This window comes from Rattus norvegicus, chromosome 6, assembly GCF_021556685.1.
Source record: "Rattus norvegicus strain SHRSP/BbbUtx chromosome 6, alternate assembly SHRSP_T2T, whole genome shotgun sequence".
Taxonomy (NCBI): Eukaryota; Metazoa; Chordata; class Mammalia; order Rodentia; family Muridae; genus Rattus; species Rattus norvegicus.
In genome coordinates this window covers 59,429,631-59,448,906 of record NC_141539.1, presented here as the reverse complement: position 1 = coordinate 59,448,906, position 19,276 = coordinate 59,429,631, and the positions used below count along the sequence as shown (strand labels likewise).

Sequence of the window (19,276 nt, the reverse complement as noted above, 5' to 3'; positions counted from 1 at the left end):
AATGGGATCTGATGCCCTCTTCTGGTGTGTCTGAAGACAGCTACAGTGTACTTACACATGAAATAAATAAATCTTTAAAAAAAAAAAAGAATCTATAGAGTACCACAGTGTGCCTAAGGACAATGACATACTTTCCCTAATAGCAAACAACTTGCTCATAATTGCACCCTGCCTGTTGTAAAGTCACCTGCCATGGTATGCATATCTGGTCTATGGTGGATCCTTCCCCAAGGCCATCCAGTAAGTTAAGATACAGCTACAAATTACCATTTTGTGCCATGGAACTAGAACTCACAGTGAACAATAAAACAGCGTCAAGTCAGCACAATAAAGTTCAATGGGACCATCATTCAAATGACCAGTTGATTAACAATGTCAATGGCCTCAACCTGGTTTTATCAAATGTTCACCTAACTAGTCCCTTTCCAGACTGTCAGGTTGGTTTTTTTTTTCTTTTCTTTTTTCTTTCTTTTTTTCCCCCCTCTAAATGATCTCCTCTATGGATTTGTACAGATGTCTTATTTAGCTCACGTAGACCAGGCCCTCTTCTATAAATTACCTTCCTCTGCTAGGCCTTTATCCTAGCAGGTAAGTTTGATGATGTCATACTCTTTTGAGCTGCATTAACAGCAAACCCAAAAGATAGACGGAAGTCTACAGGACCAGTTAACTAGTCTATTAAAACAAAAATGGCATTACTATGCTGTCTCTAAAGAAAGTACAAAACATTGTTCTCCGTGACTCTCAATACTGCAGTTCTGTCCACAGTGCATTTCTGTGGTTTACAAAACAAGAACAAGCTCATTCTACGATTTGCTAACTGTGATATACCTGATTCCAATAAGTGTCTACAAAAAGTGTTATAAAGTGTTCCCCTCACTTGCCCCTCAGACCACTAGAAGCAGAGAAAGGGCAGGAGCTAGTGGAAACTTTGACCTCTAGGGATGACCTCTTAGTAAAGAACTTCCTGTCAAACAGAATAAACCTAGTTTTGAACTCTTTCTTAGATTAACCACATATCTGAATCTCGAATTAATTTATATTTGCAATTAAAATAAGAAAAAAAATTGTATATACATTGTCTGTTGTATAGCTTAAACTCTAGTCAGAAATCAAGAGGATGCCTAGCTAACTATTCATTTTCTATTTTCTCCTGCTTTGAATGGTAAACTACATTCTAAGTTCAAATTAATATTAATACTGGACATTTGAAACTCATGCGAATTTATTACCAAATACTAAATTAGCTTTCAGAATTCTTAAAGCTTCAAGCACTGCAATTCCTTATGAATAAAATACATGTTTTTCACTTAATAGTGATATCCACAAACTAGATTTTAAAGTTTGTTGAGTTTATTTCTACTGTTTCCATCATATACGTTATAGATGCCAACACAAAAATGGATGATTTTCTTACTTACATTAACATGTACTATGTGTTTAGGGACAGCTTTAAAGCCAGACATAGTGGCACTCACCTAGAACCTCAGCAATTGGAGACTGAGGCAGAAGGAGGATGAATCAAAGCCATATTAATCTACATGGTGATTTGAGGCTTGTCTGAGCTATGAGTTACGTAGCCAGATACTAGCTGGGAGTTGGGGGGATAATCTGGTTTTTCCTAAATAAAACAGCGAATGCACTTCAAAGGAAATATTACTGTAAACTGTCATGATCTTGAAATGACACGTTATTCGCTTCACTAACTTTTAAAAACTGAGTTGTCCTTTCCTTCTTTTTAATTTACAGGAGCATTGTAACAATCGGTTCTGAAGTTGCCGCTCAGCTCTTCTCGGCTTTGTGGGGAAGATCAGTGTTGACGCTGAGTTTCTTCTGTCAGCACGCTCTGTACTTTCCCTTTGACCTTGCACAATACCCAACCATTGAAAAGAATTACTCTTACAAACCCTGGAATGGTGGACTAATATGTTGGCGTTTTCCTCATGGACTGGTTTTCAGCCTATGCTCAGTGGAGACCCTGGAGCCCTGTGGACGTCAGTGAGGACGGTCTGTCTGTACAGGGAGATTTGGGGCGAGGCTGCTGCCATTCACCTGGCAGAGTTCAGTCATGTCTCCTTTTCATGGTCTGTCTGTGCAGTGACTCCCCTGAGTCACGTGGTTAGCTGAGGAACCATCACCAGAGGAGAAACCTGACATTTATAGAAAATTATTCTCTCAGGCAGAGGCCAAATTGCCCTCACCTGGGAATACTACACTTACATTGCTCGTTTTATAGCTTAAGGCACAAGAGACCTTTCTGAACCGAACCAAGCCACAGCGGCCCCTACTTTCCTTGAGTTAAGAGTATACTACACTCGAAGCTCCCACACACCAACCTCATAGGATAACAGAGACATAGCCTAAAAGACCTATTAACTAAAAGATACAGAATATTTATTAGATACAGATGTCAAGTCCAATGTGAATCCGGAAATGACAGTTTTGGCCTAGCTCTATCTAGACGACAGAGGAACTGCTGCTGCTCACTCTGAGCTCTCCTCAGGTTTCCAGCTTCCAGGAAGAGCCATTTTCCTATTGGCGTGTACCCATAGTGCACACGCCACAGGCCTGAAGAGCCGCTTCCCTACCCTGCGGCTAAAAGTTTTTCTTTATAATGCAGGAAGCTTTTCCCTTTCCTCTACTCTTCTCTACTTCTAGAGAGATATCCCTGACCATGACCAGTCTGTCCCTCTTGGCGCTAGCCCAGAAAGGTAGCCATGGCTGTGTGAACTACCCCAAAGACTTCTGGCTATTGACTCTCTCCTATCTACCATAAAAACCTTCCAAACCATGGATTGACCATTTTGATGAATTCTCTACACCCTTGCTTACAGTGGGTATTTTTGAGCTTTATTTCCATTTTGTCAGTTGGGAACACTGAAAAAATATTCTTTTTCCTAAACTGGGAAAACTGCATGGAAACCTCCCACAGTGGAAATTGTATCGACACACTGAACTGTTGAGGGTGAAGCAGAAATGCTCTGGTTTTGTCTTTCAGTCAAGAGGTCAGAACAAGGGCTCCGCAAAACCTAGTACCAATCAAAAGGAACCTTCCCATCATCCCTCTCAGTAATGCTGTGATGACAAATACTCACAGCCTCCTTCTCAGGATGCATTTGAAGAAAATGAAGCAGTTGTTCAATTTCTCCAATAACTGGTTATAGGTCTCATGCCTTGGAGACATTTTTGACATTTAGAAGCAAGAAGTCTGTTTAACACTGTGTGCAGTTCTAAGAGAACTGGTAGGGTCTAAAAGTATGCCGAGGGAAACATGAGACAGATACTCATTTAGGTTCTTTTTAAATGGGATCAAATTTCACCAAATGTTTACCAAAGCTACCAACTCCCAGCCACTCGTGCACACCAGGAAGGTGGACCCCTCTTCTATAGAGGACTTTTCTATCCTTGGACATTTAGAGCAAAGAGGAAGCCTGGTCATGAGGGGAGTGTCTTTTATCTATATGGTCAGTTTGTTTTTTTTTTAAAGAAAATTAATAATGCATTCCTCTGACATCAAAGAAGCTAGCACAGGCAGGCTGGCATTAACTCTGAAACTCTGAGTTTTGCACTTACTTGTGTCAACTTTAAAATAATAACCTCTTCCTCACAGAATTTCAGATGGCCTTTAAAACAGTCCTACCGGTGGTCATCAGGAAACATGTTACCCTGCACATCACTAAAGCAGGAGCTCCCTGACTTCCCACAGCAAGACAAGGCAGACTATTGCCAAGTTCAGAGTCCTCTTCTTGTCTGGCTGTTACGTGGTGATGAAACACCTCTTGATTATGTCTACATGTGTTTCATTGTATCAGGCTTCTGAATCATATTCTGGGTACTGGGCCCAATTACAACTTTAGCATCTTCAGGAAACTAAGATTATTCATACCCACTGCTTTTGTATTTGTTTCCTAGGCAAATTTATAGAATCACACTCTATAGATCAGGCTAGCCTGGAATGTAACCCAGCCATGAGCCAGTGCCAGGCTTCATAAATATGTTTTGTTGTATTGCTGTTATAGTTGTTGTTTTGGTTTACCTACTAATGCCAGCATATATGAAATTAATCTAACATCAAAACACTAATTACAAAGTACAGATTCCACTAATCAAAAAGTGTATCTCCATTTGTCCTTTAAATAGCAATTAAGATTCTCTCTACGGATACAAGACACTATCCCAAAATTAAAAGACTATAGACAAATCAATCAATCTCACCCAAAGAGGGGCTTGACACAAGCTATGCAGGTGAGAAAATAGCAAAAAAGAAGACTAGAAAATTACCTAGTTTAAGAAGACAGAACAGGGTAGGGAAGGACACCCACCCTGAGAAGACAGGACGGGATATTGGAAAGATACTCAGTCTAAGAAGACAGGACAGGATGTTGGAGGATACTAAGCCTTAGAAGACAGAGCAGGATGTGGGAAGGATACCCAATCTGAGAAGACAAGACAGAATATGGGAAAAATATCCAGTCTAAGAAGACAGGGTGACATGTTGGGAGGGCACCCAGCCAAAGAAGACAGGACAGGATGTTGGGAAGATACCAAGTCTAAGAAGACAGGATAGAATGCTGGAGGATACCCAGACTCAGACAATAGCAATATTACATTTGATTACTATGTCTAAATGCAGAAGAAATGCATACCTAAAGAACTGGACAGTGGTATAGATGCAGTTTTCCAGTCCACTTGTTACAAGCTTTTTTATTATCAGTACCTTCTAGTGCATATCTTAAACCAAACCAAACTTGTATGTGGGAGGCCCTAGCTTCTGTGCTGTTGGAGAAATGATTCTTTCATCCTAATAGCTATCAGGTCTGACAGACCTGGACACAGCATGTGTTTGGGTGCTGCAACAGAGCACTACAAGTAGAACAGCTTAGAAGAATAAGAACCCATCCTCTCATTTCTGGGGGCTACAAGTCTACACCCCAAGAGCATGCAGGGTGCTCCGTTCCCTCTGAGTTTTTGGAGAAATCGTCTCTAGGCCTCTTCTGAGCTTCTAGTGAACAAAAGCAATACTTCAGATTCCCTTGGCTTGTCAAGTCATCGGTACATTCCCTGCATTCATCATCGTATGGTATTCTGATAATCATGTCTCTTCTCCTGTTATATAAGGACACCAGTCATGTTAGATTTCTGTCCTACTGTACTCAGTTTGACCTTACCAGAATGTGATTGGATCTTCAGACTCACTTCCCAACTATCTCAGACACAGATATCAGCACTTAGAACATGAATATATGTTTGCCTGACAGAGAATCTAACACATAAAATATGCAAAATGACTCATCAGTGGAGATAGTAAGAGCAGGAGAGAAGGCCCAGCATGGCACAGAACACATTAAGGGAAGACTAATCCTATTGTTGCTACAAACAATAAAATGACTATATCACAGGAAAAGAGAGAAAGAATTAGTAAAGTTAAAAATGGGGTAAAATAATAAAGAGCAAAGTGTTCTTATCTTTTATCCACAAACCTAAGTATTTCACAATCTTGATGAAAGCTGAGACAGGAGAAAATTAACCACATCTTCGAACGGGTCAAAAGTGAAGACATGGGGAGCGGGGCGGGGGTGGGGGTGGCTTTCAACACCTTGGAGTTCCACTCTTTTCCCCCTAAAGCCCTCAGACTCGGTTTGGATAGTGAAATGAATTATACAAAGGTACAGATCAGATCCTTAAGAAAATACTTAACTAGTAATTGACAAAACCCTCATGGTTACTGAAGGGTTGAGATAAGGGTTCAAGGGGGACTCAGATAAATTACTATGGAATGGAGAATTTATTAGGAAAGTTATCGATGTCATGGGTAGATAAACAGTTAACCATAGCAAGGCTAGGCCTTAGAGAAGTCAAGGAGCCAGCATCAGAGGTAGCTAGCCTGGTGTGGGCTTACATGGTGGAAGTCTCTTCTTACATCTTTCTGGTGGGAGGGGGTAGGTTCACAGTACAAACCTACAGTCAGACACTCCAATTCATACAGCAGGAGGCAGGGATGGGGGAGTAGTGCAAAGTGTATGTTCATCACTGCCCCTTTGACACAAACTCACTTCCCATGTGATCTATTCTGGCATCAGTGTCAGCCCATGACTCACAATGTCTCAGTGGAGTATCTGGTGTGATTTGTGAGAGGGGAAGGTGAATCAGGTATGCAGTGTGGCCTGAACAGGAGCTGGATTTAACATTATTATAGTTATTCTTGTGTGGCCATAAAATCAGTAGCACACTAATGGTAACAACCATATCTTAGTGGCTTGTGAGATAGAAAGACAACAGACACAGTTAATCTCTGATGGCAACTAGCAAAAACTCTTTACCTGACTTACTGCAAAAGTAAGATCCCAAACACATCACTAGACAGACTCATAAGTGTTTGCAAAGTACATATCAGGAAAGCTCGTAGGAGACACGAATAGACACCTTGTCATGCAAGGTGACAAATGCCTTTACTCTCAGAACTCAAGAGGCAGAAGCAGGCAAGTCTCTGTGAGTACATAATGAACTCTAGGACAGCCAAAGCTTTATAGTTAGCTGGAATGATTCAGAACTCTCCAGAATTTCACAGATATTACAAGATTTCAACACATCACATATCGTCATTTAAGCAGCTATGCCTATTTTAATCTTTGGAGGCTTGGCCTACAGCACTACTACAGGACTACTACAGGACTCTTCTAGTTCAACACACTTCTCCATGATGAAGAGAAGGGAAGCATGTTGTACAGCACCTGCCTGGACCGGTGGCCACAGAGGGATATGTCACAGCCTTTTCTCTAGCAACCACAGGCTTCACCAGAGAAAGCCATGTGCCATTAAAAGGCTTGGGCCTTGCCACAGGAACCAGGAACAGGTCCAGGTACGCCATGGTGGGAGCTATAGTATTAATGTTTTTAACTTTGTTTAACTGGCTACAATATCAGGGCTGAAGAAAACGCTGCTGGAGTAGGTAACAGAACTGTAGCTTCAACCCGTCTGAGAAAACATAAGCCTGCACACAGAAAGCAAGTAAAAAGATAACATTTACAAACACAGAATTTACAAATTCTTCACTCAACAATGTGTCTAAAGGAGTCCAATGTGGATTTGCTTGAAGCCAAGAAACAGAAACATCCTCACCTGCTGCTGCTCACAAGTACCAGAGAGACTCTCTGGCTTTCAGAGTCCTTTCTCTTACAACTTACAAGTACAGCACACACACTCACAGGCAGCAGAAGAGTCCCCACAGGATGAATTTCTCTTACCTTCCAGAGGTCAGGGGTCCCTTCTACAAGTTTTGCTTTCCTGTGACAGTATTTTAGGGCCAACTGCAAGCACTCTGTTCCAAATTCCAAGTCAAAATCACTACACTGGTGACAAAGAGAAAAAGAAACAGACATGGAAGAATTAACAAACTGTAATACAATTGGTGAAAAAGAAAGTCAAACAAAACAAAGAGCCTTTTATTTTACAAATGAGAAAACACAAAGGAAACACTCTGAGAATGAGGAAACTGGTCAATTATCTCTGATTGTATTGTAGAATAATCAATCCTTCCCGTACCCTAAAAATGAAATAAAACAACAAGGAAAGTTATAACATCCCTAGAAATCTGGGCTCCCTTGGGTGTCTCAGGAGCCTGCTCATAACAATATTCATTTCTGTTGTTCATACTTGAAAGTAGAGCTGAGGAATTGCCACATCCAAATTCTTCATTCAACAAACATATCTGTAAGTTCCAGATCCCCTTCTTCTATTTATAACAAGGCATGAAAACATCGTAGCTATTATTCATTTTAATATTTAGAATATCGATATATCATTCTTAAAACATTTATATCTTTATGAACACAGAGATGGTTCCATTTTTCATTGTATAGGAAAACACAAACTTGTCAGATTCAGTAAAACATAAATGCCTGTATTTTAAGTGGAACCATCAAAATTGCTAAGCAATAGTTCGGCTGACGGTCTGAATTATGTACCGGCTACATGAAGGTAACTAACACATGCACCATGACCTCAGAGCAACCCTAGCCTAGAGGAGAGCCTGACTTCAGAAACTGGCAACAAAATGCTGTGCTGGAAGCATATCTGCAGGAAGCACATTAGGAAAAATTACCTGAGTTTATGTGAGGTTTTCAGGGAAGACCTATCAGAGGCAATGGTCTCTGGTCTCCAGCTTAAGGAGTAACTGGGGAGGATAAGGAACACTATGTGATAGAAATAAAGTCTTGTAAGGGTAAGAGGAACAAGGACCTCTTCTTTTACAAGTGTGTGTGTGTGTGTGTGTGTGTGTGTGTGTGTGTGTGTATGTGTGTGTGTGTGTGTGTGTGTGTGTGTGTGTGTGTGTGTGTGTGTGTATGCACGCGCACCTATGCATGAGGCTGCTTAGGACTGCAGCTGTGAGTGGATGCTACATATCTGAACTCGGGTCCTTACGTGTGTGTGATGAGTGTCTGTGATGACTACCTTACCCCCCGAGTCACCGTGTAAGGGGAACAACAAAGAGGCACAATAATGACTACAGTATTCAGCACAACTTCCAACAGCATTTTAATCCTCTGGAACACTACAAAGTCCTAACTGTAGTAGCGTCTGAAATTAAGGAAGAGAATATAATTGAATATGCAGAGTCTCTATTTCACCTAAAGAACCACATCTAATCTTCTAATTTTATGGGCTCTATGGTAGATTTTCTAGGAATGTGTAATGCTGTGGCATCAAGAGCGACATTTGATAAGTTACATGGATTTTGGTAGGCTTCTGCTTTGTCCTTTCAGTGTCTTTATGGTATTGTCTGGTGGCAGAGGAGATGTCCGTACAGGGAAGAGCTGTCCTCTAATTAAGCCGCAGTAATGACAACCTTGATCTCTCCCTGACTGTCACGCGAGAACAGGAACACTCTTCAGCTAGCCTTGTAGGTGCTCACACATGCATGACGAGGAAAGACACAGGATGAGGTCCTTCCTGCCTCAGTCGTGATGTGAAACACAGCCAGCGCTCTGCTCTTGGCTATGCCACAGCTAAGTCTGTGGAAAACAGAAAAGTATAATGCAAATCTGTATATTTGAAACTTATTCAGGAAACACAGGCCACGCTTGCTTGGAGACAAGTTTGAAGTGACAATTTTGGAGTTTTAGTTTCTCTAAAGACATAGAAATATTTTAAGAACGTGCTTTTGTTTTAATCCCAGGTATAGGAATATGGGGCTGCTTCAAACCGTCCACAGCACCTGACTATGATTTGCCTTGTGTTCCAGCAGAGGAACAGTTTTGCCACCTACAAATGGTCCCTGCGATGGTGTAACATTTGAAATTCTGGGAGTTTTTACCAGTGTATATAAATGCTGGAGTTCTGATAGGTGGGATGGCTGGCTGTTGGTGGGGTGGGTGGCTGTTGGTGGGGTGGGTGGCTGTTGGTGGGGTGGGTGGCTGTTGGTGGGAGTGGGTGGTTGTTGGTTCATTAGGGAATTTGGCTATACTTCGTTAGTAGCCATGGTCAAAGAAGAAACAAAATTAAAGAAATTAGATTCAGGGTCTCTCTCTCTCTCTCTCTCTCTCTCTCTCTCTCTCTCTCTCTCTCTTCTATCCTTTCTCTCCTATCTAGTGTTAAGGGGTGAAACTTGGAAGATAAAGGGCAAGAAAAAGAAGAATGCACAAAGTAGCAAAGACAGGCTATACAAATCGGGACTTACCATACAGATTAATATAATAGAAACAGGGTTTGGAGACATTTTATAATAAAATCTTTCTTTTAAAGTGAGTTCAGAATCCTGCAATTGATGAAAAATCTGAATTTCTGTTTTTGCAAACATTAATGAGCAGATTCTTTTTACTAACACATGAAAAGTCACAGGTATGAGACGCGTATTTGAGCAAAGGAAAGACAGAGTCTAAAAGCAAAGCTGCATTCTTCAGTCACCAGAGCTGGGGCAGATTGTGAGGAACCTTCAGGTCGTTTGCAGTAATGACAGCTTTGGGTCACGTTCTTACCACTGAAGCCCAAGAGTTCCCCTTCGCCCATCCCACCGACTACTCCCCTCCTGGCCGTTAGACAGCGGCTATCCTGGCACTTGGGAACTTATTGTCTCCACATGAACAACTAACTTCTGTTATCACGCTGCAGACTTCACTTCTGCCTCTAGCTCCTTTGCAGTGTCCCCTTCTAAGAGCAATGTCCACCTTGAACCTCTAATTAGTTATCCCTCTTACTCCCACACGCCACACTAAACCCTCCTCTTTACCTCACTGAGGCTTGAAGACCCATGAAAACTGCATTTCCTTTTTATTAGAAAAATCACATTTTCTTAGACTGCCCTCCTCAACCAGTAGACCACGATTAAATGCCTGAAGAGATTTATTACCAGATTCCTTGAGCTATTATCCAAATGTTAGATGCTCTTTATAAACTCAGTCCACAAATTAACCATACTGCCATCAGTGATTTTAAAGGGAGTCTATACATTCATCATGTGCATGTGCACATACTATGAAGAGCCAAAAATCTGCCAAGCATGATGTACATACCTTTGGTACCAGCACTCAGGAGGCAGAGGCAGGCAGACCTCTAAGTTTGAGGCCAACCTCATCTATACAGGGTACATTAGCCAGCCCGGGGGACATTGTAAAACCTTGTTTTAAAAGAAATCTCTGCGATGTTTGAGAGGATAACAATCTCCCCATTTCCCTATACCTTACTTTGTCTCCCCTGCTTCCAAGCAGGCAATCGTCACTGACTGTAAACATTAATGTAGTATTTATTTCTCTGTGTAACTGTCAACCTTTGCCCACTACCAAATATGCAGGAAATCGGTGATCAGCTGTAATAAACTGACTCATCGCACAGCTTAGGGTGGCAGAGGTACCATCCTTCTAGCTGTACAGCTACAGGGTCTGACTCATCTGTTTACTCCGTGACTTAGACTGGAGGCAGAGCAAGTGTCTTCTTACTGTGGCAACAGCAGCACAGGACGACAAACCCGAGAGTGCTGGCACCTTGTCAGCCTGTTACATCCAGCAAGATTCCTTTGCCCAGTGCAAATCAGACAGACAAACACAAAATTGAGAACGAGACTCTGCCCAGAAGGGTTCATGGCAATGATACAAAAGTAAGGAAGTATTTCTAACTAGTATACCGGTCATGTGGCCTTTTGGTTTTTCTATTCTATTTACTACCTTTTGGAGAAAAAAAAAGACAGTATTTCTTTTTTCCCACCACAGTATATACCCGTGCTTTTCATTTCCCACCATTTCCATATTGTAGTTTTGTTATTACCAATACATGATGATTTACATCATCGACTATGCAAACTTTTCTCACAGATGAAACACACAATGAATGCTAAAGTTGCTGTCCTGAATAAGCTTGTTTTCCCTGTAATTAAAGCTTGTCTTTTGTTTTATGTGGTTAGCGTTCTATATGCATAGAACTCTTTTGACACTGCGCACTTGGCTGCTGACTCACACCTATTCCCAAGCTATAAGACTCAGGAAAAAGTCACCGTCGGAAACTTCCAGTCATTACAACAGGGACCACTGTGCTTCCTGCCAATTCCATAGGGATTCTTGTCAGAACACTGTGCCATCTCAGGGACATTCATGACCTCTCAGTCATCCACCCCAGCCCATGTATGCTGGGCAATCTTCTTTCTTAATTGACCCATGTTCCCAAAACATCCTCCAAGAACGTCCTATGGAGAGACTGTGTAGAGATGTTTGTAAAGACGTCTGAGGCCAGTATGTTCAGGACTTCCATGTTAACTGGACAGACAAACAAACAAAACCGAAGACAGAAATGAGAAGCCACTAAGATGCTAGCTGCTGGGAGGGCAGCGTCAGTGTGCAGAGCGTCTGCCTGGCACTGGAGAGCCCCTCAGCCCTCCACTACAGCCACGTTCTCCTCGTCACACGCCTCCCACGGCTGACTTCTTTTTACATCCCTTTTAATAAACATGTACTTTTCTCTCTCTTTCCTCAGCTCTTAAACTTAAAGAGCTCTTTGCCTACTGCCGTTTGCTGGGAATCTTGTCCTTTTATGTTACCTGTTACTAGTTCACCTGCTCTCCAGCTAACTTCCTTTTGTCATTGGCAGTCTTCTTATTCTTGATCTTAAGCACTTATGGCAGGTTGAATTCATCTATGTTCTCCTGAATGATGTTTAAGTGGTGAGCAAAATTAGATAAATGTCCAGCCTGTTATCAGTCCCTATAAACAGAAAACGAATGCACGTTGGCTGCATCTACATTCCAAATTGTCCATAAAGATGGCTTCCACTCACATTCCTAAAAGTGCCATGCAATTGTAGCAGAGTTTTTAACATAAAGTAAAGGAATATGACTAACATGGACTCAAATCTTTGGGAAAATGTATTGTGTATAATGTGATTATTTTTCTGGGAAAGGAAGGATTCCTTAATTTTCTGAGGTTTTATACCCCCTCAAAAGGTTGGAAACTATTGTTTTATGGAAATGATGTAATGGTTCATGACTACAAATAATCTGATTATAAATGTTTCTATCCTTCCATCCATGACAACATTCGAATTAGCATTGCAATAGGACAGCCAGGGAAGTCTGCCCAACAGAGAACAATATATACATTAAAGGAAAGTTTAATCAAAGGCAAGCATGCACAGGTTTCTCACTCTATCGCTGGAGAAGCATGTGAACAATATTCAAGTATTAACAAAATAGACCAGTTTACAATTAGGTAAACAATGAACACCTGCATTCAATTTATCATCTCAAAATCAAACCCGAAGCATTTCGCATACATTAACATTGCTTGAATTATGCAATGTTCCTTCGAGTTGCATGAGACAGTTATCCAAGAAGCTTTGTTCTTACATTATATCAGATCATCTTCTGGGTAAACAACCTCTGACTGTGTCCATATGAGGCTGAGACAGAAACAGCCCCCACTCTGTAAGAAATAAGAGCACAAATGATGCAGATAAATAAGCACGAGGTTTCTTCTGGGGAGGAGATTTTAAATAGGTTAACACAGAGCGCGTTTGCAAAGGCCTTCAAAGACCTGTCATAAAAAAAAAACAAACTTCGCAGATTATTCCGAACCTTGGCAAGCCTGCACAGCCAATATACATTGTGAATGGCAATCCCATCCATAGCTGTTAATTCAGCAACGCAGAGATATTTTTAATTTTAATGCGAAGATACAGATAATTAGGACAAAAAAACTAGTAATATGGGAAACAACATTACTGGTAATACTAGAGTTGTACTTTTAGCCCTTATGGTAGACTTTCATAATCAAATACTGTGAAAACCTAGAAAAAGTAAAAATGTCACTGGAATGCTTGACTCTCACTTATCTTCTCTGGTAAACTACTCAAACACTAGACAATACAAACAGAGATTAAAACAGTGGCCTAAACTGCAAGTCACTACTCTGACGTGGCATGGAATTACCTGCTGTGTGTAAACAACTGAAGGAAAACAAAACCAGCACCATCATCCAACCACGGAAACAGGAGAGGGTCAGTCCTAAGAACTGTCAGAGAGCTTTGCCGGGAGCTCGTCAAAGGGGGAGTAAAGAGCTGAACTGAAGCGAAGACCTAGAATTACTTTCTGCAGCAGCAGATCAGCCACCATTTGAAAGTGGATGTGACAAAGCCGGTCTACAGGAGAGGCTCGTGAGCGACAGTCGGAGTGACCTACTCACAGACAGTTGGAAAGTATCTCCCAAAGCTTCTGTGAGAAATATGAACAGTCAACATGACCTACTCACAGACGGTTGGAAACTATGTCCCAAAGTTTATGTGAGACACATGAACAAAGTGATTGGAGATGTTGGAGAACATCTACCTGCTCAGTAGTGAGGCAAATATTCATGGAGAATTTTCTAGGCGATATGCTGAGAAGGATCAATGAAGCTGCGAAAGGAAGGAGTCGGGTGGGAAGCACACAGGCACATATACAATGAGGAGCTCACTGTCTTCGAGGCAACATGCCACACATGGAGAGGGCAAACAGAGACGCCCAGGATCTTCTTTAACATTCAACTAATACATCAAAAATCATACCAAATGTAAACGTAGGGCAATTAGAACTACGACAATCTGCTTTAGCTCCCAGTAGACTTTATCCTAAGTCCTTCACCAAACAAAACTCTAGTTTCAATATTATTTTCTCCTTTCTACACAGCTTGACCTACAGCCCCTTGCTCCTTCTCCCAGATCTCTGGCTTCCCTCTCACGGGGTACATTTGGAATTACCCTGTGAGTCTTTGGCACTGTAGTCCAAGTCCCTCCACATCAACTCTTCACTAAAATATGACCTATGAAACTCAGCATCTGCCACTCTTTTTAATTTATTCACTTTACATCCTGCTTGCTGGCCTCCTCCTGGTCAACCCTCTTACAATCCTTCCTCTGATGGCCTTCCCCTTCTCCTCTGAGATGGCGAAGTCCTCCTTGTGTCCCCCAATCCTGGCAAGTCAAGTCTCTGCAGTGCTAGGCAGGCACTAGAAGAACTTATTCCATGGACAAGTAACAGTTTTTGGAATAGCCCCCGCGTCCAGTTGTATGGGACCTACATGATGACCAATCTACACATCAGCTACATATGTGTATGCAATTTGGTCTGTCTCCTCTTCTTAACAAACACCTTTCGTTTATTCTAAAAGATCTATGATCTTCAGACAAGACTGATACCATAACAGAAGAACTTAATTTGCCTAAATACTAGGCAATCAGACTGAACACTAACAAAACAAATCTTTTCAACAATAAAACAGAAGAACATGAAAGAATTGCAATGTCATTGCTTCTCTACAGAAACAAGACAGCTTATAAATCCATGATCTTATTAATATGGCATTCTATTTATTTAATTTTTTGAAACAAATGTCTCTCTACAGAGCCCTGACTGTCCTGGAATTCACTATGCAGACCAAACCAGCCTTAAACTCATAAAGATTCACCTGCTTATGTCTCAAAAGTGCTGGGATTAAAGCATATGCCACCATGCCCAGCCTTGGTATGGCATTTTAGAGTAGAGAAACTGCAGAAACAGAAAATAGATCAGTGGTGTACAGGGTCAAAGGGTAGTGAAAGGGAATCAACCACAAAGGGGGCAAGGGGCATGGGAGGATGGGAGAGACTGGGGGGAGGGGCACAGGCAGCATGTGAGCAGGAAGAGCATGAGCTACATGAGGGGGAACTGGGGGCATGAGGCTATATCCCAGGTGATACACATGAGTTGGGTAGTTTGTTGTGAATATTTACAAGCAATTTTGACTTTCATGAAAAGTACATCCCAGTAAATCATAAATATAAAATACCATCATTTACAATAATAATAATAAAGACAAGAAGCTCCTTAGAAATAAATTTAACAAACGAACTTTAAGACTTCTAAAGAGAAAGCTATAAAATTTGGTTTAATTTATTTTTAATTGAAGATTTGATTATTTGGTATAGGAGCTATATAAGAAATATAACAGTTCATCCTCAAATAACCATTAGATAAATTACAAATGAAAATAAGCTAGTGTATTAATAAAAATTATAAAACCTAACCATAATATTTATACTAAAATAAGGTCCTAAAATCCCATTACACTATTAAACAAGAAAAATCAGTCAATATAACTTCTTAAATATTTTATTGTCAATAGTTACAAACTACAATAAACGTCATATTCTTGCCTTTCCCCTATTGCTGTAAGAGTATCATGTTTTAACAACTAAGATAGCTTAGGATAAAAATATCCCAGGGAACTTGATAGCAGAAAAGGATATATATATACCTATAAACACCTGACAGCTGGGTTTACAAATAAGTGGAAAATTAATAAGGAATTATTTTGAAAATGTGCTCATTAAATTGATTATCACTCTACAACTTTTTTCAGTATTCCAATAAAAGATGAAAGTTTGGAAAAGTATATAGAAGAATATGTTTTGTGCTTTCAAAACAGAATGTCTCAAGATACAAAGACTCTCAAAAATCCACAAAATTAAAAAGCCAAAAGGAGGGAAAGTGTTTGTAGCACTAATAAAAAATGATTTGTTCAGAATAGAAAAAGATTCCAATGAGTCAGTAAAGAATAAATCAATATAAAATTATCAGAGAGGGCAGGGACAGCTCAGCAAATAAAATCACTTGCCATAAAACCTGATTACCTGAGTTTGCTCCCTAGGACCCACTAAAGAAGAGAACTGACTAACACACACTGTCTCCTGATCACCACACACATGCCCATAGTATACATGTGCTCACACACATGCAGATACATAAATACATACATATATACATACATACATACATACATACATACATACATACATACTACATGCAGTTGTTTTGAATGAGTACAGAGGCACATGCCTTTATAATCCCAGCACTTGGTAGGCAGAAACAAATGGGTGTCCATTAGTTTGAGTCCATACTGGTCTATAAGTAAGGTACAGGTCCGACAAAGCTACACAGTGATATACTGTCTAAGTAATAAACAAACAAACCAAAAGAAAACCACAAATTGCCCACATATATGTACATCTAAAGTAATGATCAAAAATGAAACAAAAAAGAAACTGTCTTTAAACCTATCAGGAATAGAAAATTTAAGGACCACATTGATATTGACATCACTACTTGGGAAACACTTCTGTCTCTCTAGTAAATTTAGATGTGTATACATTATAGACAAAATCCTTTCATAGATGTCTCCAATATATTCCATAAAAACCAGGCAGTGTCCATTGGACTGTGGTAGATAACAGAACTATTATTCAAGTTTTTCATCCCCACCTATCACACCAATGACTTTGCTATGTGACTATAATTCTACTAAGTAGGGGAGTTTATGTAAAAAGCATTTTATTGATTCTCTGTGGATTCCATGTCATGTATCCCAACCTTTTGTGCAACCCTCTGCCTTTGACCTGCACCCTCCCAAAGAAAATAAAAATAAATAAGTAAAACAAAATAAAACATACAACAAACAAACAAAAACAACCAAAGGAAAAAAAAACAAAGGACCGAAACAGAAAAAGCATCTCGTAATGAAAGCTGAAGTGTCACAGTGTGTCCCACAGTATCCCCTACACATCTTGCAATGAGTCATTGGTGTGGCTCAAGGTCTCTGGCTTCTGCTATGCCAGCAGTACAGGATCCTCACTGGGACTTCTCTCAAACATCCTGTTGTTGCCCTGTGTCAGGGAGATCCTACACCTTTGAATCAATAAAACTGGCCCCTTCATGTGCTCCAGCAGTTCACAGATGGGAAACATGTCGGATAAGTCAACTGATAGCACTGGATTTGGGCTTGGGTAGTAACTGACTTGGTTAGCCCACCAGCTCTTCAATGCCTGTGCCACCAGGACAAACTTTCCAGCACTGCCTGAGGTAGCTCAGCCCGCACTGCAGCCAGCATGGAGTAGGGCTGTCTCTCCTGCTTCTGTGTCCTCAGTGGCATGGCCACACCTCGAGAGCCAGATCTACTGTGCTGTCCAGGTAGAGTGCAGGCCCTGCTCTGCTCTCCAAAGTGCTGCATCCATGATGGGAAGGGCCACATCTAGGCCCCCTTTGAATATAAATAGGGTCCTAGGAAGCAGCTCAAACCAGAGGCATTCGCATGGGATATGGATATCAATACAGACCTAATAGGAGTTCTTTCACTGAGCTGTGGGTTTGACCAAAGACTCCACTGTCCAAAAGAATGAAAAATGAACACCTACACTTACCTGTTCAAAGCCAAACACTTAAGGGTCCTATCTCAGGTTTGCACCTGCCTTCTGTGTCTCTACTAGTCTCCATTACATCACATTCTGTCTAGAATGGACTCAGATAACCTTCTCATTTGCAGAGAGAAGCACAACTACAACTTTTAGACCATTGAATTTGAGTGGGTTTACATGGCATCAGCAAACTGATGAGAACATCAGGACCTAGAAACCCTTTGAACATAACAACGGCCACTCTGTGCTGAGCTGTATCTGCTCTGTTTGAGATCCTCACCTCTGGCACCCTAAAAACCCTAGGAGTTCTCTTGGAAGCAGTGATTACACAGAGGTAATCAAGTTAAAATGAAGTCATTAGAGTGGTCCCGTTCCTGTTTCCTTTTGAAATGGCAATTTTTAGACAAAGACAAACATGCAACGGAGAAGTGTACGCACTAGATGACAGAGGTGCCGTTTCCATGTGCCAGCAAAGGTGAGACTGCTGGCACAGGCTGAAAGCTAGTTTAGACAAGCAAAGCTTCCAGCCTGCTTTCATCCGGGAGAGCAGGCCTGTACCAGCACCAAGAGGTTAGACAGTCAGGCTCCAGGAATGAAACTTAACCTACAGTGAGCACTTTTTGGAAACCTAAGAAACTAATGTATGCATTGAGAAGGAAAACAACACAGCAATGAAAACACTAAAATTCAGTCTGAGAACCTGGCATTATGACGCTTAAGAAAAAAGAAAAGGAAAACAAGCATGTGCCACCGTAACATTTGGACATGATGGCTTCCAGGTGTCCCCTCTACCTAAACCCTTAGTCACATAACTTTACATCTCTCCCCACCATGGGAGGTATAAAACCTATGACTTCAGATACTGATGGTGACATAGACAGTGGATAAAAGCAGCAATGACGGTGTTCCAACATTAGGTTTAGGACAGCTTGCACGTTTCTCCTGTCCACACCTGAACAAGAGCAAGCCTAAGAAGCCCACAGGTTAAAGAAAGGAAATGTGAGGGACCAGAGTTCTCCAGACTTTCAACACAATGTGGAGATGCCAGCCAAGTCCTCTGCAAAAGAGCAGAGCCCCAGGTAGGCAGATAAGGCAGGCGCTGATGCTGGTTGTCACTAACCCGCTGTCCTTCCATATCATACTTTACAAGGCACTGATTTACTGTGCGAAGGGAGCATGAGGAGAATGGGTGACTGTGTATTTAGAATAGGCTTAGTCTCGTCTTGTTCAGATCGATGCATGATTTTCTTGCACTTTATTTTTTGTTTGTTGGTTGGTTGGTTGGTTTATTTTTATGTTTTTTGAGACAGGGTTTCTCTATGAAGCCCTGGCTGGCTGACCTCAAATTTAGAGATTTGCCTGCCTCTGGCTCCCAAGTACAACGATTAAATGCATGCACCACCACCACCCAGCAATTTCCTTGCATTTTATAGAAGACAACTTTTATTAAATTTTATAATTGCAAATGGGCAATGGCCTTCAAAGCAGCAAAGACCAAGATAGCTAATAACCATTTGCTTAAGAAAAGAATCTGGTTCTTAGGAAAGTGTTTGAAATTAGGCTAAACTACACAGAATAAATAAATAATCACATA

At 41.0% G+C, this 19,276-nt stretch overlaps 1 protein-coding gene across 3 annotated transcripts in view; it reads right to left on the bottom strand.

Annotated features, from left to right (window-relative positions):
• Window positions 1–19,276, bottom strand: part of Crppa (CDP-L-ribitol pyrophosphorylase A) — a 277,017-nt gene that overhangs the window by 185,972 nt on the left and 71,769 nt on the right. For all 3 annotated transcript variants that reach the window (XM_087554170.1, XM_087554169.1, NM_001008386.1), the window contains 1 exon segment: window positions 7,245–7,349. In XM_087554170.1, the coding sequence (XP_087410296.1) occupies window positions 7,245–7,349 (105 nt within the window).